At 45.4% G+C, this 27057-nt stretch overlaps 1 protein-coding gene across 1 annotated transcript in view; it reads right to left on the reverse strand.

The window, feature by feature from the left end:
* Positions 1-910: 910 nt before the first annotated feature.
* PLPPR5 (phospholipid phosphatase related 5) overlaps positions 911-27057 on the reverse strand; it is a 92607-nt gene continuing 66460 nt past the window's right edge. Inside the window, exons 4-6 of the mRNA XM_056844977.1 lie at positions 20708-20884; positions 19068-19187; positions 911-1099 (exon numbers count right to left, since the gene is read on the reverse strand). Of these exons, the coding sequence (XP_056700955.1) occupies positions 1067-1099; positions 19068-19187; positions 20708-20884 (330 nt within the window). The 3' untranslated portion in view covers positions 911-1066. The remainder of the gene's footprint in view (positions 1100-19067; positions 19188-20707; positions 20885-27057) is intronic.

Consider the following 27057-nt stretch of genomic DNA (forward strand, 5'->3'; position numbering starts at 1 on the left):
GAAGGATGTAATGACACCTTAGAAGGGTGTGATTCTGCTTAGGATAGCACTGCTAGTCTCTGCAGTAAAGAGATGCTTCTTCACAACACAAGGGGTCGGGAAAGATCTTAATTACAGTGGTGGGGAGCCTAGGGGTACAGTCTATGCTCTGTTCCCTTGGCATGGGAAGCACACAGAATGAAATTCTAAGGCTTTCAGATCACTTTTGGAAATGGGTCTTTGGCTATGTCACATTCACTTTCAAGAACTATCAATGAACAGCAGTCACATTACTTGGAACCACATGAATACACCAGGCCTAAGAATGGAGCCATTAACCTTCAGTAAGGATTGTTAATCACTAAAAAAAAATAGAATATCCCAATGCCTACAATGTTGTCATTTCTAATCCTAACTACGGGGCACATTGAAGACAGTCAAAGAACTACAAAATCAACTATTCAAACACATGAAGTCAGTAAAATATCCAAATATATATATATATATATATTAAAATTATCATACAATACTTATTACAGTAAAAATTGGCATTGTTTTTCTTCAAAAGCAGAAGCACCTGTTTTAAGATATAAATGTGGTATGTGAAATACAGCATAATACAAAGTGCAAATGGCATTTTAGTACAGGGTGTGTTTAGAAAAATGTGTACGCTGAAATCTGTCAGAAGGGGGCAAGTATCATGCTGCATTTTTTTAAAGAGAATTCCAACTTATTCAGATGTATCAGTGAACTATCAGATATGTACGTGGTTAAGTAAAAAATAATAAATTATCCAGAGAAGGAAACTGGAATATTTATGTAACTTTCTCAGGTGTATTCTTTCCCCATATCTCCCCTCCGCCATTTTGACCCTCAAGTGGTGCAATGCTTTTGGGGGGGGGGGGAATACTTTTTTGATATTTCAGGCAGATTCTTCACAGGCTGATGTAAATTTTAATGTTGCTATATCAGGTCTTAAAAGCAGACAAAGTTTTATTTTCCCTTATATTAAAAATGTTTCAGTTATTATGAGTGAACTGTGAAAAGAGACGACGTCCAATGCAGCGAATAGACATCAGCTTCAACATCATGTGACTTCTGCAAAGGCCGTGATGTGGTTCTACATGGATTAAAGAAAGGAGGGGGAAATGAAGAAAATAGTCAGAAATCTGTAACTGCTGTAACAATTTTTCCCTGCCTCCCCCCACCCCCACTTTGGGTACTTCCACACTTTTACAATTTTGCTATATAAAAGATGTCCAGGTACCTCTTTTGGAGGCAAACATATATTCTAGAGAAATCTAAAAATATTACACATATTAGCAAATGGATTCCCAAACTCCCATTTAACAAGGTAATGGAGACCGAAGGGAGGATTTTCAGGGGAGAATCAGCTGTTGGATGGAATATCTAACACTCCCCACATTCCTCAATTCTCCCCTGAAAATCCCATAATTTGGGAAGGATGGTCCTTCAGCTCAATTTACTCCTAGTTTAGAGTACGGCTGGGGAACAAATAATTAAAATTGCCCCTCCCTACTTGCCAATTCTCCCCTTGAAATCCCCTTTTGCATTTGCCTTAGCAACAAAAAACTGGTGTAGGGGTCCCATATTTTCTCTTAATAATTAAATTAGTTCCACCCTCAACCCTACTACATTACTGCATGTTTGATTAATTTTTTATTACATAGCAAACTAATTCTAGAGCTGCAAACAAAGAACGCAAAGCCACAAAATAGATTTGATTTTGTTTAATTGTTAATAAAATTTTAATGCTGCATTTCCATCCCTTCTTAAAGGAAGGCTTACCCCTAGCCAGAGACATGGCACAGGAGGAAATTGCAAAATGTTAAATAAAAATGGAATTTGCTAGTTGACCATAAAATGTACCCAGTACTTGTGTTACTCTTTCTGATGATTCTTTCAATTGGCTTGTTCTGCATCTCTGTTCTTTGAGCACACTAAAAATACATGGTGAATATAAAACTCAAGCCAACTGTTTTAAGAACAGCATCCTAAGGTCTGACTGTACTTGTCAAATGAGTTCAGGGTCATAGCCATGATGTGTAAAGGGTATTCTCTCTACCACTTAGTGCTCGACAATAACTATACTATTCAAAGGTATTATGCACTATTTAGTTTCCTACCAAACTATGAATTTGTTAAAATTCTGTAAGACATTTCCCAAAGGAAATATTCTTGTTAGTTACAGGCTTTCTGTTGTCAATATTTACAGGGCTTGAAACAAAGAGACAAAGAATTGCTCACCTTGGAACCCAAACACTAAACATATGCATTTAACCCCCCACCCCCAGTACAGGATGAAGTTAAGTCAGCTGTGGCTCTTTTAACTTCCAGGCTGGTCATCCTACCACCTGCCATCTCCTCAGATAAGCAGAACTCTACGTATGTTGCAAAGGAGATGGTAGTAGGACTGCATAATAGAGCATGGGAAAGAACGGGTGGCAGCCATACCTTCATTGTATCCTGCTGCATCACAGAAATCCAAAGGTATGTGTCTACGGCTTTGGGCTGCACCCATCACATTCACTGGAGATTGCTCCACTATTGCTCTACAGCAATCATTCATAATGAGATTATCCTGTGTGGACAAGCCAACACAGTTGTGAATGAGTGCTGTAGCACAACAGTAGTATGATACTGAGTGATGTGTGGATGCTGCAATGGGGCCACCCATGTGAAATTATTTTGCTAGGGTTTTCTGCCTGTGAATTCTATAAATTCATTAGCAGGGACACAGCAAACAAATGGAACATCATGCAAGAAAGCTGAGCATATTCTCAAGATTCAAATGAATGTTTGTACCCCTCAGTGTTCTCAGTTCACCCCAGCAGTCAGTTCAGAGATGTGCATGAATTTGTATTTTTTTGATAGAATGAAGTATGTATCAGGAACAGCAACAGAGGAATTTTCAAACATGGCATGCATAGTACTGATTTTTCCAACCAATACATTTTTTGGAAGGGATACTAGTCTAAGATGGAAGCCAAAATGGACAAACCAGTAAAAACAGGTAGGGAATCACCCTAATTGGGTAAGCAGAATACTAAGAGCGAACCTTAAGTGCAAGTCTCTCTGTTATAAAAACATAAGCATATCATAAATTGTTTGGTAGTTTTGATGTGGGGCAGCCCATTCCTGAGGCTGGGGGCTGAATGTGGTTAGGAGGTGTGCAGGGCGTTAGGCTGGCACAAGTGGCATTTGCGCTGTCCAGAGGGCTGGACGTCAGTGCAGTTAGGCTGGCGGTCACAGGCAGTGGAGAGGAAAGGAGCATGGCCAGCAATGCAAGGGCTGTGCCAGCACCCGAGAGGTGCAGAAGCAGCTGACGGTGGCCAAGAGAGAGTTCCCGGGGGCGGGCTAGGAGGGCTCCTAAGGCCTTTCGGCAGAGGAACGGCCACTTTTGGTGGCAGAAAGTTATGCCAGATATTTATGTGGCGTAGCCCATAAAGCCCCATGCACTTTCTCCGTCCTGTCGACTCTGCTCCTCCCAAAAGCCCTGCCCATCTCTCCTCGATGGCTTTGGAATCCAATTAGGAGGCTGACCAATGGGGCATGCTAGGAAGTCACTGTACCCCCGTGGGGGCGGGGCTGGAAGGTGAGGAATTCACTTATAAGCGGCACTTCGAGGCAAGGCCTCACTTGGAAGGTAAGCCTTGCATGGGCCGGCATGCTGCCAGAGTCAGCTCCATGGGGTGGGGACTTTGTGATTTCCCCCTCCAACTCCTGACTGTCGGGGATCTCTGCCTGGCCCACCCCTGGAAACTGGGGGTGGGGAAGCTTGAGCTTGAGTCTCCCTGGTGGACTTTGTGTGGGGGTGGGCGAGCTCACGCTGGTGATGGGAGCTTGGGCCGCACCAACCGTCTCCACTGAAACAGTGGACGCTCAAACTTGCCCTCGCAATAGCGAGAGTTACTACCAAGCCCCTCTGGGAGTCAGCCTCAGATCCCACTGTGTTTTTTCCAGATGCTGGGGCCTGGCTGTCAAGGAGAGGGGCTTGCCGCTGGGGCGCAGACGCTCGCCCCAACCTTCCCTCCAGCCATCCCCTTGAGATTCCAACCTGCTCCTTGGAATGCACTGCCACCATTTGCTCCGTTGGCATGGTGGCCACTGTCAGGCCTCCACCGGCTCCCTGCCCAGCCTGATGCTGAGCCTGTCACAGTCAGAGCCGATGTTGGGGCCGGGATTATCACCATGCTGCAGCCGCCAGCCCTGGCTGGCCTGGATGGCAGCCAGGTATATGGTGCCCCCCCACAGACTATTTTTTCATTGAAGAGACCACTTGTCGGCGGCCAGCCCTCCCTCAACCCCCCCTTCCCAGTCGCCTGGTGTCTTGGGGAGGAAGCCACAGAGCCACTGCCGATTGGCACAACCCCCGACTGAAAGGCCAGCTGTCAGTGGCAAGTAGTCCTGAGTGCCTGCATGCAACGGCCCTGCCTGACAGCAGCGGCCCCAACCAACAGAGGGTCACACCGCAAGGTACCAGTATCCCAATATAAATGGGAACCAACACTCTGCTGGCAAGAAGGCGTGAGGTGGCGTACAGTGACTGCTGGCCCCAACGGTTGCCTTTCTCAGTGGCCGGGTCAGAGTGGAGGGCTAAACATCAGGTGGGCTGCCTCTCCCCCACAACTGGGCATCAGCCAGATCCCCACCCCCCTGTACAAACATCTCGCCCAGTCCAGAAACCCATTGCAAATACCCCCATTGTTCCCCAGTCACCCTGGCCACCATGACATGTCAGCTATCCAATGCCACACAGGTGCCACCACCTCTGCCTGTCCACTCGAGAGATCTGGTTGTCATCTGAGCTTGGACATCCCACGGTGTCGATGCTGGGATCCCCGGGGCCTGCACAAGCACGGGAACAGCCATCTGATCAGATGAGTCATTCCCATGTCCTGCCCTGGTGGCAGGATGCTTTTAACCAGACCCACGTCATGTAGGGGCTGATGGAACAGTTGGCCCTGCCCCTTTCCCCTTGGTGCAATTACTCCAGCGAGACACCTTCAAGCTCAGATGGCTGCCGGATCCTTCCCCCTCTTCAGCAGGTCCACCTTTGCCATGGTTGAAAAACAGAGCTTGCAGCGGCTGTAGGACCGCTGGTGACCCCATCCTTGTAGCCCCACCTGTGGCCCTCATTGCTGTGGCCGGCCCCTGTCTGAGGTGGGTGGGAAGGGGTGGGTCTCCAGAACTGACCCCATGATCTGCTGTAGTGCCAAGGTGAGGTGGGAAGAGATGGGGGCACAGGTCTGCAGCTTGCAATGGTTTTATTTGTGCACTGGGCCCTGGCCTCCTCCTGGCCCCTCCCATGAGAGTGATCTTGAGCCAAACTGACAGTGAGGGTCTTGGCCGGGGGTCTGATGTCTGTGTGCCGAGGAGATGTCTAGTCTTGGGGGGGCCACCAAGGCAGACTAAGCTGGTGGGACAGCGATCCATGTCTCTGTCACAACTGCTCCTCTTGCCGAATACACTCCTGCCCACCTCGGGAGATCTCCTGGCCGTTCTCTCCTGCCCTGGTCCCACTGCCTCCCTCCTGGTCCATGCACCCAACCTTTCCCCAGCACTCTCCACTGAGGGGCTGATCCTGCACCCCGCCCTGCCGCTCCCACCACCAGTCTATGCTCCACCCTGCCATGATAACGCCCCTCCCCCGATGTGGGCCTCGACCACATGACAGCTCTGGCTGGGCCCAGTCTGTCCAGCAATGGTGCTCTCACTGCCACCCCATTCCTTGCATTCTCCCTTCTATTTTCTGTGGCCGCGCACACCGACCCCAACCCCCTTAGGAGTCCTCCCGGCTGCGCCATTGTTGCGCCTCTCCCTGCCCCAGCGCAGCGCCTGAATCCTCAGGAATGGGCTGTTAGTCTTTAAGATGTATTGTCATTTCATGAAAAACAAGGAGTCCCTATGAAATATTTAATATTTTCATGTAAATTATGAATACTGATTCCTTATTTTGTATTGTGATTCCCACTTTAGTGCATGAAATGTTCCTAACTGCTTATTAAACATGTGATTACTAACTAAATGCAAATTATGAAAATACACATCTCCTCAATAAGCAATTTCGCTTTAATTTCCCCCTAATTGCTCTGTAAGTAATTAAACAGAATACAAAAACAGCTCCCTAAAATTCCATTTCTTGGAATGATGTTTGCCTGCACTGAAGGCTAATGTGTCTGCTACTTGCAAAATCACGCTTAAACACACCAGTGCGCTTTTTCTGCGCACATACGTTTATTGCCTTATATGAAGATGTTCAAACTGGTCCATTCTTGTAATCCAGGAGAAAACCCTAAAGAGGCGCTCTTTAAAAGAACTCTGCTGGAATGGTTCTTCTTGGCTATCATCAGCACCTTGATTGAGCCACACCTACAACAATTATATTGACAGAATCGTGTTAGGGGGTGCTTTCAGCTTGCTTTTACCTAGTCAGCACTGCAGAGCAAACACATCAAGAATTGGATTCAACTGTCTCAGCCAAGGACTCCTACTAAAACATCCTCTGCTAAATATGATTATATGTCTGTTCAAATGACGGATATGTTAGATACAACTCTTCCCTCTGTGGACATGATTCCGGAGGGACGACAACCTTTGGACAGTTGTAGGAGACCCTTGAGAACAAAGACTGATTGTGAGAAATCTTTAAACACCACCTCTGTTTCGATGGAACCAGTGATTGACTTGTCATCTTCAAAGGAGAATAACCAGAACGAGGCAGATTGTGAAGATAATTTCACTGGAATCTCAAAGAGACACTCCACAACTGATGGAAATGCAGGAACTAGTGCCTCATTTCCTGAGCCCCCCAAAATCAAAGAGTGTGAAAACAGATCTCAACCTAATCGAGTTCACCCTAATGAACAGCTTGAGATTTCACAAGTGGAGTTGAATCAGACAGAAGAGACTGATGATGAATGCCAGAGAAGAAAGGAAAAGAAATGGGATCGGCTAGCAGAAATAACTGAGCAAGAGATTAGAAAGGAAATGCAGAAAGGTCAAACAGGCTTCCAGTTCAGCTAACTTTGAGGCTCTTCACTGAACGCTGGCCCTAGGGATGTTGGCATTTGTAGGGGGTGGTCTTTCGTCCTTGGGTTCTGTTTGTTGGGGTGATGTGTTTTTTTCCCCCAGGTGCTGTGTTTGCCAGTCCAGTGCTGAAGTGCATGGGGGCGCTGATGAGCCGCCTCCTACTCCCTACCCCTGAACGACCCACAGTCCTTTTCCCCTTGGGAAAACATGCAATTGAAGACACAGAAACTGTAGCTCGATGAAAATGGTCACAACGTTATTGAATGCAACAGCAAAATACTGGTATGGCATAGGAGCATGATCCTTCCATTGACCTGCCCACCTGCAGGCCGATGCCCTTAACTCCCAGCTTGACTTCTGGGACCAACTGGAGATGGCAGTATCTGGGATCCATGTGTACGTCAGCCAGCTATGTGGTCTCCTGCCACTTGGTGGGAGGCCATTCAGACAGCCCCCTTTGCAAGGCATGCTCCCTGACAGCCCCGAGCTGGTTTGTCCCTGGCAGTCCTTGCATTAGGCATGTCCCCTTCAGGCCTCCCCAAAACCCCTTTAAAGGAGTTCTCCAATTGGGGAAAGGGAGCATGGAGGCCAGCTTTCCCCCCAAACCGGATCTGGCCCCGATGCCAACCACCAAGGTTGTGACAAAGAATATTTACAAACAACAAAACCATTTGTTACAGTGGTGGTGGGTGGGACAACCTGAAGCCAACTGTGAGCTGCTTCCTTTTATGCAGGCCTTCCTTTTATGCAGGCAAGGCGCCCCTGAGTGAAAGCACTCGGTCCAGCTTCTAGGAGGCCTGCCCCCTGACTGCATACCTGGGCCTGATTGGCCTGTTCAAACTGAGGCCCAGCAGCCCCTGGAAGCCGCCTCCCACAAGAAAAAGGGGAAGCACGCGGCGCTTCCATTCACCGCCTTGCCTCCCTCCCAGCCAGCTGCCTCCTCCCTGTCCTCCAGAGGCCACCAGGCGGCCCGGGCGTGCTGCGGGCGGCGGCCTCAGTTCCTTCTCATGCCGCCTGCTCTGGCACGCCCACATCCAGCTCATCCATGCTCCACCCAGCCCGGACCGGCAAACTGGGCTCGTCGGGTGAGTCGGAGCCATGCTTCCCTTTGGTCATCCACTGGGACCACAGGGGCGGTTTTGGGCTTGGGGGTATGGTGTGGAGTTGAAACAGTACTTTTTTTCTGATGGTTGTAGTGGTGGTGGTCGTGTTACTTTTGGTGTGCAGGATGCCTGGTTTCATGTTGGTCATCAGTTTAGAGAATATTTGGTATGGTTGAACAGTGTTGACTGTGGATGTTTGTGTCTGCAGTGTGGTGATTGTTAGGGTTTATTTTGTAGATAGGGGCTCAGTTGCCTATTGGAATCCCTTCCCAGATTTTGTTGTACGTTTGATTCAGGGGTGTGGAAGAAAGGGGAACAACAGATAGCCCTCTATATATTTAACATTTTTTGAAAATGCGAAGGAAAGAAAATTCTGACAGAAAGAAAACCTTAAAACAGTTTTTCAATAATAAAATTGTTCTGTCAAACTTCTTTCCTATGTCTATCTATCAAAATCTTCCTTCCCCTTGTTATGGCTGTGGTTTTCTCCACTCTAGTGCCCCCCCCTTGTTTACCTCTGCAACACTGTGTATATAATGCACTGTTTTTAGGCCTGGATTGGCATCTCTAAAGAAAAAAATGATTGGAAATAAACTTTCCCCTCTCCCTTCCCCCATGAAACTGTTCTCTAGAGTTTTTTCCACACCCTTGTATCCTTTCACCTTTTGTATTTAATTTTAGAGTTAAATTTTAGAGTTAATATACTCAAGAAACCTGGATGCAAGATAGATACTATATTGAAATGTATTGTTATGTAAGATGGAATAAAGCTAAAAAGAAAAAAAGACTTGAATCCAACCACCTTTTATGGTCATGCAACAGGAAGGAAAGGATCCCCTTTGACCGCCAAATAGTCTATACTGGGTATCGTGGCACCTGTATGGACAAAAGGCACATGGGATGGGTGGGTTGTAGTAAGTAGAGGAATTAGATGAGATCATTCCACAAAAGAGCTGGCTGGATCCAACTGAAAATCAAAGGAGTCCACTTGACTTTTATCTGTGATAGCTGATTTCTCTTTGAGGGTGAAAATGAAAAGGAGGGAAATACATGAGGGGAAGAGAAATCCGAGAGGTTTCCCAGTAAATTGTTCTAGTTCTAGATGAACCAATACATTTGCCAGAAAGCTGTTTACAGAACACTATCTGATTCTTCAATCATACCTGGATATAATTTGCTTTAGGGATGTATACTTTGCTGGGAAAAGCTGGATAAGAAATAGTTCCTAAAATTTATACAGTATATCAAAACTAATTTGTGGTGTCTCTGAGTTTCCATCCATGCACAACACTAGTGGCTACTAGCCATGATGACTAAAAGGAACCTCCACATTCAGAGGCAGTAAACCTCTGAATACCAGTGTCAGGAGACAATATCAGGGGGCCTTAGCCTCTGATTGTTGGACCTCCAGAGTACTGTTTGGCCACTGTGTGAGACAGGATGCTGCACTAGATGGACCACAGGTCTGATCCAGCAGGGCTCTTCTTACGTTCTTATTTGTGTGGATATAAAACCTATTTGTACATTTAATTGAAAAGCTCACTCATTCTGCCCTGCCTTTCTTTCCTCCCTTTTGCTTCCATTATGTCTCTATGATTTCAGACTCTATGATTATTGGGGCAAGAAACTGTCTTGTTATAGTCTATAAAGCAACATGAAAATTGATAGTACTATATAAAACAGCAAAAAAAGTCTGTGTTTGCATACACACAATATGCATACAAACTGGTTTTATGTCAGTTGCTATTTGAATGACAGTTTAATAAGAGAATAAGATTTAATAAGATTAGGTTTGGTAACGTTTAATAAGAGCCCATAACTGAAACTGCCAGAACAATCCTATATGACCTGTTCATAATGAAACACCTACAACAAAGATATATGTTTTGTATCTATTTTTGTCTTGAGACATCTAATCTTATCTTTTCTGACAGCATATTTATGGCTTATGGATAGTTCCTGTATTAACTTTAGCTGCAGCTCTATGATTAGCTAGATTTTTTTTTTAAAAAAAGATACACCTCCCATGGGAGTATGTGATGCACATTTGTCTTCATTTAAAGAACAAATGAACCAAAACCTGTGAAACTGCTGGTGGTAAAGAAAATGCTGGTCCCACATTTATTACATTTTAATTTTACCCTCCAAGGAATTCAAGTGTATATGCCTCCCCCGCCCCATTTTATCATAACAACCCTGTGAAGTGAGTTGGACTGACAGAAAAAGAGAATCATCCAAGGTCTCCCACTGGGAGAGCTGGTGTTTGAACCTTGATCTCTTTGGACCTTGTTTGACATTTTAATTTTTATACCACACACTTGCAAAGGGAATGTTTACAGCTCTGGGTCTGTGCATTCTTTTATTCTGTAGTTCTTAGGGAAGAGGTAAATGTAGTTAAAGATTAATGTTTTCATACACACTTCCACAAGAGTGCCAATGTAGTATCCAAAATATGTGAACTGCTGCATTTTTTGAGGCAGAGTTAGTATATTTTACAGCTGATTGATCTGTGATGAGCAGAGGTAGTTCCTGCCATTTCTGATGTGGCCTGGTGATCCTTTCAGCATCCCCCCCACCAGAAATCCTGAGAGCTTCAGCCTCACGGATGCTTAGGCAAATGAAAGTATTGCTATTGAGGTTAATATCACCCATGACTGGGAGGAAGCTGGGCTGTTTTCAGTTGCTGGTGGTAGGTGTGTTCTTTCTCAACAGGAGGAGGAAGCAGCAATATTGTGAGCATCTTTTTGCCATGTATCTCATGTGACCCTCACATTGGAAACTCCATTTTACAGTTCCTTGGGCAGGCAAGGAACCCCACCAGGCTGGATTTTCCTTTACCAGGATACAGCCTAACTTGAATTTCTAATATGTGGCCCACATACACATTCCAGATGCCAGTCCGTCTTAAGTAGGTAAGTAGATTTCTTTTCTCCTGCCTTCACGGGCTAGTAGGAGGAGGATTAGAGAAATAGAATACATTTGGGGTTGAGTCAAGAAAACAGTGATGGTAGAGAAAAGGAGTGCAGAAAATATTACTCAGGTTTCTTGGCTTCCATCCTCCTACTTAAAATCCTAAAGACTAATATATTCTTGGATGGGGTTAAAGTCCTTCTAATAAATCATCATTGAAGATGTAGTTACCTTCAGCTTTTATGCATCAGAAACAGATACCTCTTTCCTTTTTAAAAAAATAATTAAAAAATAAATCATCAAAAAGGAACAGATGTAGACATAGGCCATTAACGCATGGCCATAATCGAATTTATTTGTCCCTGGTCTATCTCACGTTTTATGTTCCCGCATTCAAAAAATTGAACGCACGGGGACATAAAACAGGGACAAACAAATTCGGCTGCTTTCCCCGCCAGGTAGAAGTCACTGCCCGGCCCTGGCCAGGAAAGCAGCAGCGGCACCTTTTCCTCCCCCACCCCACCCTACCCTCTCCCCCCCTGGCCGGCATTTGAAGCTCACCTCCAAGCAGCCTGCTGCCTGGATCCCCGCTGTCAGAGGGGAAGCGGCGGCAGCCCCTTCCGGCGCGCCAGGTCTGCGCACTTCCCATCGCCACAAACCTTCACCGGGCAGGCTGCTCGGAGATGAGCTTCAAACGCCAGTGGGGGGGCGGCGTGGGGAGAGGGGAGAGAGAGGCGGGAGTGGGGGGTTAGGGGAGGAACAGGTGCCGCCGCTGCTGCTCTCCCTGCCGGGGCTGGGTAGTGTCTTCCTCCCAGCAGGGAAAGGAGCTGCTGCCGCTGCTGCCAGGGCCCAGAAGTCTCCCGGTGGGGAGTCGATCCGGGCGCCCGGCATGCACGGGCGAGCTCCTTCCTCTGTTGGGCGACTTTCATTTAAGTCGCAATAACAGAGGAATTAGTTCTCCCAGGAATGTAGCGAAAGGCAGAGGGGTCAACGCACGCTTGTGGAAAGCACATGCGTGGGGACCTTGCCAATTCGCTGCACCCATGCGTTAACGGCCATAAAAGGGGATGGTAAAATAAAGTGGGATAGCCACTTAAGGATGCCCAAGGGCACATGCCAGGCAAGTCGAAAGAGAAAGACCATGTGGAGGTATTTCTGCGCTAAAGCTAGAAGCCTCCAAGCGAAATTGGGGGAGTTAAGAGTGCATGGTTTTAAAGGAAAACATAGATATAGTGAGCATTACAGAAACCTGGTGGAGGGGAGAGATCCAGTGGGATACAGTCATCCCTGATTACAAACTCTATAGAAATGACAGGGAAGGGCGTATTGGAGGGGGTGTTGATATGTATATCAAGAAAGGCATAGTATCTAATAAACAATAAAACAATAAAAAGGGCAGACTTGTCTACAGAATCCTTGTGGGTGACAATTCCGGGCCTCAAAGGTAATTTAGTGCTGGGGACGTTCTGTCGGCCCTCTGACCAAAAGGCTCAGGGTGATCTAGAGATGGAGAATGAAATCAGGGAAGCATGCAAAAATGATGTAGTAAAAATGGGAGACTTTAACTACCCTCATATTGACTGGATAAATGCATGCTGCAGTCAAGCCAAAGAGATAAAAAAATTTAGACATCTTCAATGACTGTGCCCTTAAATAGCTGGTCACAGACCCAACAAGAGGGGAGGCGATCCTGGACTCTGTGGTGCTGCCAGAGACTTAGTGAGGGATGTGGATGTAGCTGAGCCAGTTGGCAATAGTGATCACAATGGCATCAAATTTAATTTATATGAATGTGGGAAAGTGCCTGTGAAATCTCACACAATTACCTTTGACTTTAAAAGAGGGAACTTCTCTAAAATGAGAAACCTGGTAAAGAGGAAGTTGAAAAGAACAATTAGGAGGGTTAAATCTCTGGAAAAGGCTTGGAGGGTTACTCAAGTCCACAATACTAGAAGCTCAGCTAGATTGTACACCGCAGGTTGGGAAAGGTGGTAATAAGACCAAGAGGTCACCACCATGGCTAACGGGTAAGGTGAAAGAAGTTATTAGAGAGAAAAAGGCTTCCTTCAGAAAATGGAAGGCTTGCCCAAACAAGGCAAACAAAAGCAAAAACAAACTTGCACAAAGGAAATGCAAGCAAACAATTGTGTGTGTGTAAAGTGCCTTCAAGTCGCAGCCAACTTATGGTGATCCCTTTTTTGGGGGGATTTTCATGGCAAGAGACTACAGAGGTGATTTGCCAGTGCCTTCCTCTGCACAACAACCCTGGCATTCCTTGGTGGTCCCCCATCCAAATACTAACCAGGGCTCACCCTGCTTAGCTTCTGAGATCTGACGAGATCAGGCTAGCCTGGGCCATCCAAGTCAGGGCAAGCAAACAATTAGAGATGCAAAAAATTTTTTTGATATTGCTAAACATATCAAGACCAACAATAAGAAATTATTTAAGTACATTTGGAGTAGGGAAGCAGTTGGACCGTTGGATGACAATGGGAATAAAGGAACATTAAGGGAGGATAAAGCAACTGCTGAGAAACTAAATGAATTCTTCTCATCTGTCTTCACTGTTGAAGATATAGGGCAGATGCATTCTCCTGATCAGAGATTTTGGGGAGGGGAGAATGAGGAACTGAAGCAAATAGTGGTAACATGGCAGAAAGTCCTAGAACGTCTAGACCAGGGGTGGGGAACCTTTTTTCTTCCAAGGGCCATTTGGATATTTATAATATCATTCGCGGGCCATTCAAAATTATCAACTTAAAAATTAGCTGACCAAGCCCCAAGCAGGCAGCTGCCCCAGATGACAACCCCCCCCCCCGGCACGGGCAAGCAGACAGGCATCCAACTGGTGGCACAGGATGGTCTGTTGCACCAGCCGGGCGTAGCCATCCAGCTGCACGCCGGAGTTGCTCCTGCTCCCCATGGTCAGGGCCGGATTCTACAGCAAGCTCCTGCTACCTCTGCCTGCAGGAATGAAATGAGGACACACTGGCTAAGAACTTGCCCCTGCGCATTCTGGCCTTGCCTCCTTTAACCCCTCCATTGTCGCCACTTCTGCCCCCAGCCCTCTTGTAGTACAGAGGGAATACATTTCTCCATGGCCTGGGTGGGAAAGGGTTAACACAGTTTCTTGGGAGGTCCTAGCAGCTCCAAAGCTAACGACTCTTCTGCAAGGGGGGGAAAAGGTTCATTTTCTCGACAAAACAAACTCACATCTGCCTTGAATAGAGGCTATTCCTGTCTGCGGGAGGGGGAGGATCACCAGTCCTAGATCCTTCTGAGCTACAGATCTGCCAGGACCCACGAAGGGCCAGACCAAATGATTTTGAAAGCCTTAAATGGCCCCCACGCCTGACATTCCCCATCCCTGGTCTAGACAAACTGCAAACTAACAAGTCACAGGGACCAGACGGTATTCATCCTAGAGTTATTCAAGAACTCAAATGAGAAATGGCTGAACTCCTAACAATGATATGTAACATGTCCCTTAGATCAGCCTATGTACCAGAGGACTGGAGAATGGCCAATGTAACACCCATTTATAAAAAAGGTTCCAGGGGAACCTAGGAAATTACAGACCAGTTAGCTTAACTTCTATTCCAGGTAAATTAATGGAAAGCATTATTAAAGATAGAATAATCGTTCTTATAGAAGGGCAAGCCCTGCTGAGCAAAACCCAACATGGCTTCTGTAAAGGTAGGTCCTGTCTCTCTAACCTTTTAGAGTTTTTTGAAAGTGTCAATAAGCATGTGGACAGGAATGAGCCTGTGGACATTGTGTATTTGGATTTCCAAAAGGCTTTTGACAAAGTCCCCCACCAAGGACTGCTAAGCAAACTTCATAGTCATGGGATAAGAGGACAAGTCCTCTTATGGACTGAGAGCTGGCTGAAAAATAGGCAGCAGAGAGTAGGAATCAATGGTCAGTTCTCACAATGGAGGAATGTGAGCAGTGGGGCCCCTCAAGGATCTGTGTTGGGACCGGTGCTTTTCCACCTGTTCATCAATGACCTGGAGTTGGGGTTAAACAGTGAAGTAGCCAAGCTTGCAGATGACACCAAATTATTTAGGGTGGTTAAAACAAAATCGGACTGTGAAGAGCTCCAGAAGAATCTCTGCATACTGGAAGAATGGGCATTAAAATGGCAAATGAGATTCAATGTGAGTAAGTGTAAAGTGATGCATATTGGGACAAAAAATCCCAACTTCACATATACACTGATGGGATCTGTGCTGGCAGCGACAGACCAAGAAAGGGATCTTGGGGTGGTAGTGGATAGCTCAATGAAGATGTCAACCCAGTGTGCGGCTGCTGTAAAAAAGGCAAATTCCATGCTGGCCATAATTAAATGAGGAACAGAGAATAAAACTGCTGCTATCGTACTGCCCTTGTACAAATCTATGGTGTGACCATACTTAGAATACTGTGTACAGTTCTGGTCACCACACTTAAAAAGGATATTGCAGAGCTTGAGAAGGTGCAGAAAAGAGCAACCAAAATGATCAGGGGACTAGAGAAACTGCCCTATGAAGAGTGGTTAAAACGCTTAGGGCTGTTTAGCTTGGAAAGAAGATGGTTATGGGGAGACATGATAGAGGTCTATAAAATTATGCATGGTATGGAAAGAGTAGACAGGGAGAAGCTTTTCTCCCTCTCTCATAATACTAGAATGCGGGGTCATCTGCTGAAGCTGAAGGGTGAGAGATTCTAAACAGATAAAAGGAAGTATTTCTTCACACAACGCATAGTTAAATTGTATAACTCCCTGCCCCAGGATGTGGTGATGGCTGCCAACTTGAAAGGCTTTAAGAGGGGAGTGGGCATGTTCATGGAGGAGAGGGGTATTCATGGCTACTAGTCAAAATGGATACTAGTCATGCTGCATACCTATTCTCTCTAGTATCAGAGGAGCATGCGTATTATTTTAGGTGCTGTGGAACACAGGCAGGATGGTGCTGCTGCAGTCGTCTTTGTTTGTGGACTTCCTAGAGGCACCTGGTTGGCCACTGTGTGAACAGACTGCTGGATGTGATGGGACTTGGGTCTGATCCAGCATGGCCTTTCTTATGTTCTTATGTTAAATGTGATTATGTGACTGCATGCCAATTACATGGAATTAGCGTATAATTAATTGCCGTTATTTGCCATTAGGATATATTCTCTATACTGCATAACATTTCCAATTAAACTCTACCTCGTTTCTAAATCAGACCGGAAGGCTGTTTGTTATTTCTTTTTGTTACCTTAAGAGTAGATAAGGATATAGTAAATGAAAGAAGTTTCATAACATGCCCAACTGTAAAGTGGTCAGCCTCAGCCCCTGTATGGATGATGAAATCAGCACAAAGGGGGCACCACAGACAAGGTAGGAGTCACAACATTCTTAGGCTGTATGCTGTAAAATATGCTGTAAAAATATGACTGCAAAAATACCAGGTATGCTGTAAAAATATGACTCTGTAAATTAATTTTAAAATAAAAAGCCCTAAAAACGGCCTGATGAGGACAGAATATGATCCAGAATGTTGAAAACAGCTGAGAGTCAGTTACAGGAGAAACCTGCTTACTCAGATCCCTGAAAGGGGAGATTTTGAGAAATAGGGTGAAAATTACCTCTGCCACCCTCAGCTTCCCACTTGTGCATCCCAGTTTGTGTCACATGCATATTTAACTGTCTGTTAGGGCTAGGAATGGCTGTACCCTACATTAGCTCAGAATCCATTTGATCTAATACACTGCTTGATGTATCCAAATCCTTAAGAACCCAGCATACAACAGAAGGTGAGACAGTGAAGCCAGGTTTTAACGTATAAGAAATAAAGAAATTCACAGGGAGCTTCACTGTACCTGAAGGGCTTTTAGATATTTCTTACTGCTCATTATGTTATGATTATAATATTAGGATGTGTGATAAGTTATAATTTTATACTGACCACTGAGGAAGGCCTATCCAGGCCGAAACGCATCTGGTCCTTTTTGGATCTCATATTGGTCATGGAAAGATCGTACATCGCAGTTGTTTATGTTTGTATATACTGAATGTGTAAGTTTTTGCCTTTACTAGGAGTTTTATGCTTTTAATCTACATGTGCACCTTATTAAAATTTATATATTTGTAATTTTAACATTTTCCAGATAAACCTCTTTGGTTTGCATTCATAAATGAATGGACCAGAAAGGGGGAAAACAAATGAAGTTGCCCCTTCTTGCATCTAATTTGGCCCTTACAACAGCCCTTCCCAGGGCAGCCAATATTTTGCTTTATTTTGATGCCTTGCAAAGAGCTAACAGAATGAATTACACCAAAGACACACATTCATCAACTAAATGCTTGCTCGAGCAAATGAGATGGTGTCCTCTTTCTGACAAAGTGTCAAAAAAGCTTACTTAGACATGTTTAGTTTAACAGGCCTGTTGGAGAATGCTGAAAAGAAATCTGGTACTTTTCTTCCTGCAGCTGGAACTGAATGAAACACATAAAAGGCTTGTACTACAGTCCCTACACGCAAATGTCTTTTAAATGGACAGGTTCATTCCCAAGAGCTGGCAGTTTATGAAGTGAAGTAAAACAAAAACACCCCCAAGGAACATCACTTTCTATGGGGGCCACTTCATGCATTATTGCACCAATCCAGCAAGACACAGAAGCACTGGCAAGGGAGTTGCTCCACATTCACATTGTGTTGCTCATCCTTATCATGCTTGGTGGGTACATTATTTTTTATAAGAATGGGGATACATATCTGCATTTTGGCAACTGTGTGTTAGATTTGAATAGTCTGTAACTGTTAGGTTTGAATAGTCTGTTAGGTTTGAATAGTCTGTAACTGTAGACTGGGGCATATTTTTAGATGTACACCTAGAATGTTTTAAGGACACACCTAAAAATGTAAAGTGTGGATGCCAAAAACATGGGTTTAGAAGCATAGATATCATATAATACATTAACTGCATGCTTTGCAGAAAGTCTAGTTTGCCTCTGTGTAATGGATGAAATTCCCTATTACTATGTATGGGTGTGAAAGCTGGACAGTGAAGAAAGCTGATAGGAAGAAAATAGATTCCTTTGAAATGTGGTGTTGGAGGAGAGGGTTACGGATTCCGTGGACTGCCAAAAAAACAAATCAGTGGGTTCTAGATCAAATCAAGGCTGAACTGACCCTAGAAGCTAAAATGACTAAACTGAGGATATCGTATTTTGGTCACGTCATGAGACAAGAGTCACTGGAAAAGACAGTCATGATAGGAAAAGTTGAGGGCAGCAGGAAAAGAGGAAGACCGAACAAGAGATGGATTGACTCAATAAAGGAAGCCACAGCCTTCAATTTGCAAGATCTGAGCAAGGCTGTCAAAGATAGGACATTTTGGAGGACTTTCATTCATAGGGTTGCCATGAGTCGGAAGCGACTTGACGGCACTAAACACACACACACACTGGATGAAATAAGAGGGAACAAAGCATGGTACAGCCCGATGTTGTCAGAAGCTAAGCAGGGTCAGTACTTGGAAGGGAGACCTCCAAGGAAGACTGCAGGGAAAGGCAATGGCAAATCATCTCTGCAATATAAATTTTAAGCAGTAAACGGTCCTGCTATCATGATTGTCTCAATCTATCACACACTGAACTTTTGTTCACCAGGAATGGGGATAGTGGACCTAAGAAATACTGTTCAATGTCTGAATATTCTTTTGACCTGCACAAGGATCTCTTAACTAAACATGGCTTGAGCATCACAGGAAGTTTCTCCTCATTGCATATACATGGGACGGGCACATTTGGAAAACAATGATTAAGCTCTCAGATTCTTTTAAATGTGTCATAATTTGCTGTTTCCAGGCTCCTGGAGACCACAGTTGATTTTCTACATGGTATCACACAATCTTGGAGAACTTAAAGGGGGCAGCACTAGCCTTCTATTAGTGACAGCTGAGACTATAAATCAGAAGATTTAAATACTCGAGGCAGTAGAATTTGTACAAATTGTACAGACTCAACAAGAAACCCATCCGGAAGAACATTACCTTTTCTAAAGGACTTTCTACCCGTGGAATGCTGATCATAGGCATCTGGACCAGATTGTCCATGTGAGAATGTCCATTTTCTGGTTGTCTACCTCTAAAATTATTTACCACACACACAACCTAGAAAGAGAAAATTAAATGTTATGGAAGAATTGTACTGATGGGATCCAGCAGTAATTTTCTGCCACTAGGTGTGGGTGGGTGGGTTAGGGGAGAGTGATTTTCAGAGATTCTTCTTACCCACTGAGGACCCCTAATTCACCCCTCATGTTCTTCCAAGGGGTCCCCTATCTCCAGAAGCAGCATTTGGGAGACTTTAGTGGGCTGCAACGTGAGAACACAGGGAGGCAATTTCTTTCCTCTGATGCAATGCTTCCTGTTGGCAGAAAATTACCACTGGATCCAACTCCATGTGCTTAAGATATAAATAATTATTATTAATGTACTCTTCTGTACTGAATGAGATCTTCAAAACATCTCTAAAAAATAACTTAATACAGTTCTAACACTGCAGTCCTATGCAGAGTAACTCCAGTCTAAGTCCATTGAAATCAGTAGAAAGATGTGACTTTGCTCAGGGTGCCACTGCTCGTGGCTGGTGTGTTTTTAATTAGCTCTTTGTTGTATACAGTTACCACCTGTAGTATTTAAACTGATGCTTAAATGCTTTGGGGCAGGGGTGGAGAGCTTGGATTCATTTTCAGCCAAACCAGTACACATGTGTGCACACATTTACATGTACCATGTTCATGGGGAAAGCCAAGGAGCAAAAAGGATGGAGGTCCTGTGGCTGGGCCGAGGTGGATCAGTTTGGGTGAATTTATTGCTGACCCTTGATTGAGAACAGTTAATACCATCAGCCTCTGTCTGAAGTCTGGGGGTGATCCTGGAGGATTCTCTTTCTGTGGAGACCCAGGTCACCATTGTTGCCAGGTTGGCTTTATTCCACCTTTGCTGGGTCTGGCAGCTTAAGCCCTATCAGTCCCACCAGGACCTAGCCACAGTGATCCATGCAATGGCCACCTCCAGATTGAACTACTGTAACTCGTTCTATGCGGGGCTACCCTTGAAGCTGCTCCGGAGATTACAATTGGTCCAGAACGCAGCTGCATGGACCCTAGCGGGAACTCCTTGGAGGGCACATAGTCAACCTGTGCTCCGCTAGCTGCACTGGCTTCAAATCGAATTATGGATCAGTTTCAAGGTGCTGATGATTACTTTCAAAACCCTAAGTGGTCTGGGAACCTCATATTTGCAGGACCACCTTTCCCATTCTACCCCACCCCCACCCCCCAGAGAGCCTTGCACTCTTCCTTGGATAAACACCTGGTGACCCCTGGCCCAAAGGTTATCCGGCTGTTCTCGACCAGGGCCACTTCCTTTTTTAGCTGTGATCCCTGCCTGGGGGAGCTCTCTGTGTAAGGAGACCTGGGCCCTAATGGACCTTTCTCAGTTCCATAGGGCCTACAAGAGAGAGATGTTCTGCCAGGCCTGTGGTTGAGGACAGCAACATTTTTTTCATCTATGATGTTCTGTTGGCTGTCCTGGTCTCTTAAAACTCCCTCCTGCCCATTTTGTCTTCTCCCAGCCCCCTCCCTTTTGCTGTTGTGTTATTTTAAGCAGGCTGTAACTATACTTACCAAAAACGCTGCTATAGAAATGCCAACTAGAAATCCCGCTATCACATCCGACCAATGATTTCGATATTCTGCTACTCTGTTGATACCAGTAAGAAAGGCCATACACATTAAGCTCAAACAAAGGACTGGTTTTGCTAGCCTTGTTCCTCTGGATTTTATTGTGTTGGTGATATACATCTGAAGGAGAAAAAAACACACACATACACAAATTGACAGCAGTATCACATTTGTCCTCAAGGGGTGGGGAAGAGAACATTATCATTCAGATAAAAATAGGAAATCCCTACAGATGAGAGCCAATGTGGTGTAAAGTGTTGGACTAGGATCTGAGAGACCTGGGTTTGAATCCTCCCTCTGCCATTGAAGCTTACTAAGTGATCTTAGGCCAATCACTCTCTCTTGGCCTAAACTACTTCAGAGGATTGTTGGGAAGATAAAATGGAGAAGAGAAGGCTTTGGGTCCCCATTGGCTAGAAGAGTGGGATATAAATGAAATAAATAGATACTGTAGTGAAGAGTAACAATAAAAAATGAATGTACAAACGCAAGCCATGATCTGAAGAAGTTTTTAAAGCCACATTAATGATGCCATGCATGAAGCATGAAATGTCCTGAAGTTTTCTTCTGAATAAAATGACAAAGGGGCCTGAGAACAGGAGAAATTATACCATCATTATTAGTTCTAAAAATATATATGGCACTTTTAGCAGTATTGGAGGGACAGCTAGCCGACTTCTACTGCTTGCATTTTCACATATATTAGCTGAGGGCAATTAACGCTAATTAACCTCATTGTGTGCAAAGACAAAAAACTGAAGCTTTTCTAGACAACTGCTACTCCATTTAACTCCATTAAAAAAAATCCTTGCTATCTAAACTCCCAGCAAGCCACAGACAAGCAAGCATTCAGCAGTCTCATTCTGTGGCTGCTGTCCAACATGGCAATACTTTGCAACACACTGAAATCAATGAGATTGATGCACACAATTGTGTGCTAATTTGTCAGATGTCTTTCTTTGCTGTCCCCTGGAATGTATAGTCCAGACTCAAGAATGAAAACACCACAAAATCTATTCTCTCTGTTCCCAGCCTGCAACTGCCAGGTATCTAGGATTGCACAGAGTCTAAAGTAATCTGAAAAATCCATTTGATAAGAGACCACAGTGGGCTAAAAGATATAAAGAAATTAATAGTATAGATTGCAGTAACTCTACATAAGACTGCACTGTTACTCAAGTATGAACTGGAACTTGAATTCAGACCTCCTAAGTTCCTATCAAAAGACCACAATCTATAATAAGGTTGATGTTCCTTGAAATTGCTGTTACAAGCCATATTCAAGAGCCTCATCATACACCCCACTAAATAATTGGTTGCTCTCTGTGTTGTCACCAAATAATGTTGGTGACATCTTTGGAAGAAATTACATGGTTGAAGCCAGTTTACACAGTAATTTAACACAGCTTGTCATGTGATACAACCACCAACCCCTGCTTGTTGGCTGTTCACTTTTAACAGAATCATAGAGTTGGAAGGGACCACCAGGGTCATCTAGTCCAACCCCCTGCACAATGCAGGAAATTCACAACTACCTCCCACACACACACCCAGTGACCCCTACTCCATGCCCAGAAGATGGCCAATGTGCCCTCCCTCTCATGATCTGCCTAAGGTCACAGAATCAGCATTGCTGACAGATGGCCATCTAACCTCTGCTTAAAAACCTCCAGGGAAGGAGAGCTTACCACCTCCCAAGGAAGCCTGTTCCACTGAGGAACTGCTCTAACTGTTAACAAATTCTTCCTAATGTCTAGATGGAAACTCTTTTGATTTAATTAAAACCCACTGGTTCTGGTCCGACCTTCTGGAGCAACAGAAAACAACTCAGTACCATCCTCTATATGACTGCCCTTCAAGTACTTGAAGATGGTTATCATATCACCTCTCAGTCTTCTCCTCTTCAGGCTAAACATACCCAGCTCCTTCAACCTTTCCTCATAGGACTTGGTCTCCAGACCCCTCTCCATCTTTGTTGCCCTCCTCTGGACACGTTCCAGCTTGTCTACATCTTTTTTGAATTGTGGTGTCCAAAATGGAACACAATACTCTAGGTGAGGTCTAACCAGCGCAGAGTAAAACGATACCATCACTTCGCATGATCTGGACACTATACTTCTGTTGATACAGCCCAAGATCGCATTTGCCTTGTTAGCTACCGCATCACACTGCTGACTCATATTCAGTGTTTGGTCTACTAAGACCCCAAGATCCTTTTCACACACACAACTGCTGAGACAAGTGTCCCCCATCCTATAATTATGCATTTGATTTTTCCTACCTAAATGCAGAACTTTACATTTGTCTTTGTTGAAGTGCATTTAGCCCAATTCTCCAGCCTGTCAAGATCATCCTGTATCCTGGCTCTGTCTTCTACTGTATTTGCTACACCTCCCAATTTAGTATCATCTGCAAATTTAATAAGCATCCCCTCTATTCCTTCATCCAAATCATTTATAAAGATCTTGAACAACACAGGGTCCAGGACAGATCCCTGAAGCACTCCACTAGTCACTCCTCTCCAAGTGGATGAGGAACCATTAACAAGCACTCTTTGGGTGCAATATGTCAACCAGTTACAAATCCAGCTAACAGAAATAGGATCTAAACACCATTTTTCCAATTTATCAATAAGAATATTATGTGGAACCTTATCAAAAGCCTTACTGAAATCAAGATAAACTATGTCTACAGTGTTCCCCTGATCCAGCAAGGTAGTAACTTTCTCAAAAAAGGAGATAAGGTTAGTCTGACATGACTTGTTCTTGAGAAACCCATGCTGTGTGCAAGGCTGTTATAAACCACTGCAGTATGCACCTGTGCACACAAGCATCTGGGCATCCTAAACACTGGAATCCACAGTGAATGTTACAATTCCAATCCCATGCCCAATTTGACACTTATCAGTCATGCTTTTAACCTAAATTTCCATAAGAAAGAGGGAAAAGGTGAAAGATAATTAGGCTTATCTTTATGGCAAAATCTTCAAGCTCATCACCTGCTTGTGGCATAAAATTCTCTTATGAACAGCAAGATAACAACCAAATGCACACACCACCGAATAAATCAATCTTTAAAAAAAGCTTCTGAGTACATTCCAAAAATCAATCCCCTTTTCCATTCATTTGAGAAGCAACATGATTTTCACTTTACTGCTCTCCTTTGATATGCAGCAGATTCTCTTTTCTGTACTGGGAGTTGCCACATTGTAATGGAATACTGATGAGCCAATAAGGAACTCATCCCCCCTCCCCCCAACATCTGTCTTGAGCTGCTTAATGTATCCTCATCTGCTTAGGGACTCACACTCCCAATGCCTGTGCTTAAAACACACTTTATGACTTCCATGGCTCAAACCCCAGGGTAAAGGCCTGTAGAAACCCCAGTCAGGCCAGACACATGCACTTACGGATGCCCTAACATTGTGTATTAGCCCTCCTTTGGGGAACACAAGAGCCCTGTTCGCATGTTACAGTGAACACACATACTTCCTCCATGTACGAACATATATCTGTTTGTTCAAATGAGCCAACATGCGTTCAATTTACCAGTGAAGCCAAGAACCAGTGCCTGGATAAATGTGGAATTTAAATCAGCTGTAAATGCATTGAATGTAATATTGAGAATTACTAAACACATGTTTAAAGAATAATTAAGTGTACAATGTAAACGGATTTTACATGCATTGACTGTAACTTGGGAACAGGCATAACATCAATGTGGCAAACCCAGTAAATGAGTCAATGATACTCAGTGGTTCTTTAAGCGAAAGGCTATCACCAGCAAACCAACATAAGAAATAGCAGCCACCCATGATTCCAGGTTGCAGCTGCTGGCTATTAACAGCTTATTCCTGAGGTTGGGGGCCATGTGTGCGGTCTAAACTGGCATGGGCACCAGCATAAGAGGAGTTAGGCCAGCACGAAGGGGTGGCAGTGAGCACTGTCATGGGAACGGTGGTGAAACCCCTAGCCAGTGCAAGAATGATGCAGGAGCACATGCCAATGCCCAAGGGGCATCCCCGGGGGCATTCTCAGCACTAGTTCAGTTGCAAAGGGCTTTCGGAGAAGGAATCCCCATCTTTGAAGGTGTACCATTACACCAGGTATATTCCTTGGACAGCCCACAGAGCCTCATGCAATCACCCTCCCAAGCAGACTGCTCGCTTTGCCGTGGCTCCGCCTGGCGGCTGTGGAATCCAACCAAGTGCCTGGCCAATGAGCCAGAGACGGAAGTGGCTGCGCCTCCTCAGAGGAGGCCCCTGGTTTGATGGGTAATCCCCCATAAGCACCACTTCGCTCAAGCACCACTCCTGAAAGGAAAGGCTTGCGCAGCTCAAGATGCTATTGGAAAGCTCCCCGAGGTGTGGACTTTCGTGCCTCTCCGCCCCAAGCAGTAAGCTGTTGTGGCCTTGTAGCCACCACGACATCCAGTACACTGATGGCATGCTACAAGGCCACAACGGCTTACTGATAGAAGGCACCCCCTTGCAGGGACGGGTTCCCTGTGCCACACCCGAGTCCTCCTGTGGGACTTGGTATGAGGCTGGCTGCTCTCACGTTGGGGTCAAGGGACCAGGGCTGTCCCCCTCCCTACCTGGGCTCTCATTTTGAACTAACACCCAGCCAGGAGACTCACGCCACATAATGTGTGGATGAGCTCTCCCGGGCAGATTCTCTTGCAAGTTATACTGAGGTGCCTCTCTGGAACCCCGGGGTCCCAGGCTCCCTATTGCAGGTAAGAAGCTGGCCCCAACCCTCTCTTACCCAGCAGTCATGCCTTCCAAAACTGGTCCAACTTCGAGCCCCACAGGAGGCCAGGACCTCCCTGAGCTGCAGGACCACTCTCCATTAACCGTTCCTCCTCAATACACTTCCCAGACTGGTCAATCCCCAATGCAGAAACATGGAGGGTGGGGCCCCGGGGCCCCCACCAACAGGAGCCACTCCTCTCTGGCCCCATGAATGGACCCTCTGCTCTGTTTTCAGGTCACCGTTCTCACCTTGGAGGGGACAGCCACTATGCCTCAACGTTTGTGCCACCAGGAATGCAGAGAAGGTGAGAACATCCTGGCCTCTAGAGGAGCGGAGCTGGGCCCCAAGGGGACTGGCCTCGAGGCCACCTATGGCCGGAGGACAAGTCCCGAGGGGTTGTGGGAGCACCACCATCCCATGCGGAGGCCATAACCAGGAATGTGAGGGGTCGAACCATCATCACTGAGAGCCGACTAATCTGCACATCTCTCTGAAGACCACCTCTCTGACCACCTCGGTCAAGGCTAATAGCCAGTTAACCCACACAGCCAGCCATCAAGGCAACCCTAAGGGCATGCCATCAGTGTACTGGATGATGTGGTGTCAGACTGGCTACAAGGCCACAACGGCCCCCCACCTTCGGAGCTCCATCCTACCCATTCAGCTGGCTCCGTGCCCGGCTCCACAGGCCTGGAGTCATCAGTCGTCGTCCCCCCCCCCCCCCCGGTAATAAATCCTTTCTGTCTCAGGGTCTCGAATCGATGTCTTCCAGGTTGGGCAGGAAGGGGTTGGGGAAGGTCAGGCCTGGCCCCCTGCATCCCAGCACGGCCATGCCATCGAGTGCCCCTTGTGTATTTTCTGCATTTTGTTGGCATTTCTTGGCAGGCCACTGCACACCACACTGCCTAGGAGCTACTTCCGCTGCGCCTTTGCTGTGCCGCTTTCAGCCCCAGTGCAGCTCCCCACCCCTCAGAAATGAGCTGTAAGTCGTTAGTTTGATGGTTGTTTTATCACTCTTAAGTTCTCCTTTATGCACTCTAGTTTGTTTATTTATGCCAAATGTCTAGGCATCCTTTCAACCAAGTTTTCAAAGTTGTTCATAGTTTAAAATCAAAACATTAAAGTAATAAAAATGGTAAACTAAAATGAATAAGCAGCCACTGAAACATCATAAAACATCACAAAACAACAATCAGCAGCAGTGTCAAATGGATGAGTTTCAAGAGACCTCGGCTCCCAGACCAAATTAACCTCTCTTTCAGGGGAGAGCTATAGGTAACTTTAAAAGCCACTGCAAGATTTCAGAACTCCAGTAACTTTGGATAAACAGTAGGGAGCCACTTTAGAGGCAAGTCATGTCTGCTGAAGCTGTTTCCTGCAGAAAAAATATAGAAGTGTGAAGGATAGATGTATTAGCTATAGCTCCCCAGTGAAAGATGTGTAAGCTACAGCTCCCCATGTTTAAGAACAAACACCTGTCCTTCCCACCTTATGTATCTGATGTACAGCACCATGTCAGCAGCCTTTTCTTTAATCTTC

The sequence above is a fragment of the Euleptes europaea genome, chromosome 2, assembly GCF_029931775.1.
Source record: "Euleptes europaea isolate rEulEur1 chromosome 2, rEulEur1.hap1, whole genome shotgun sequence".
NCBI lineage: Eukaryota > Metazoa > Chordata > Lepidosauria > Squamata > Sphaerodactylidae > Euleptes > Euleptes europaea.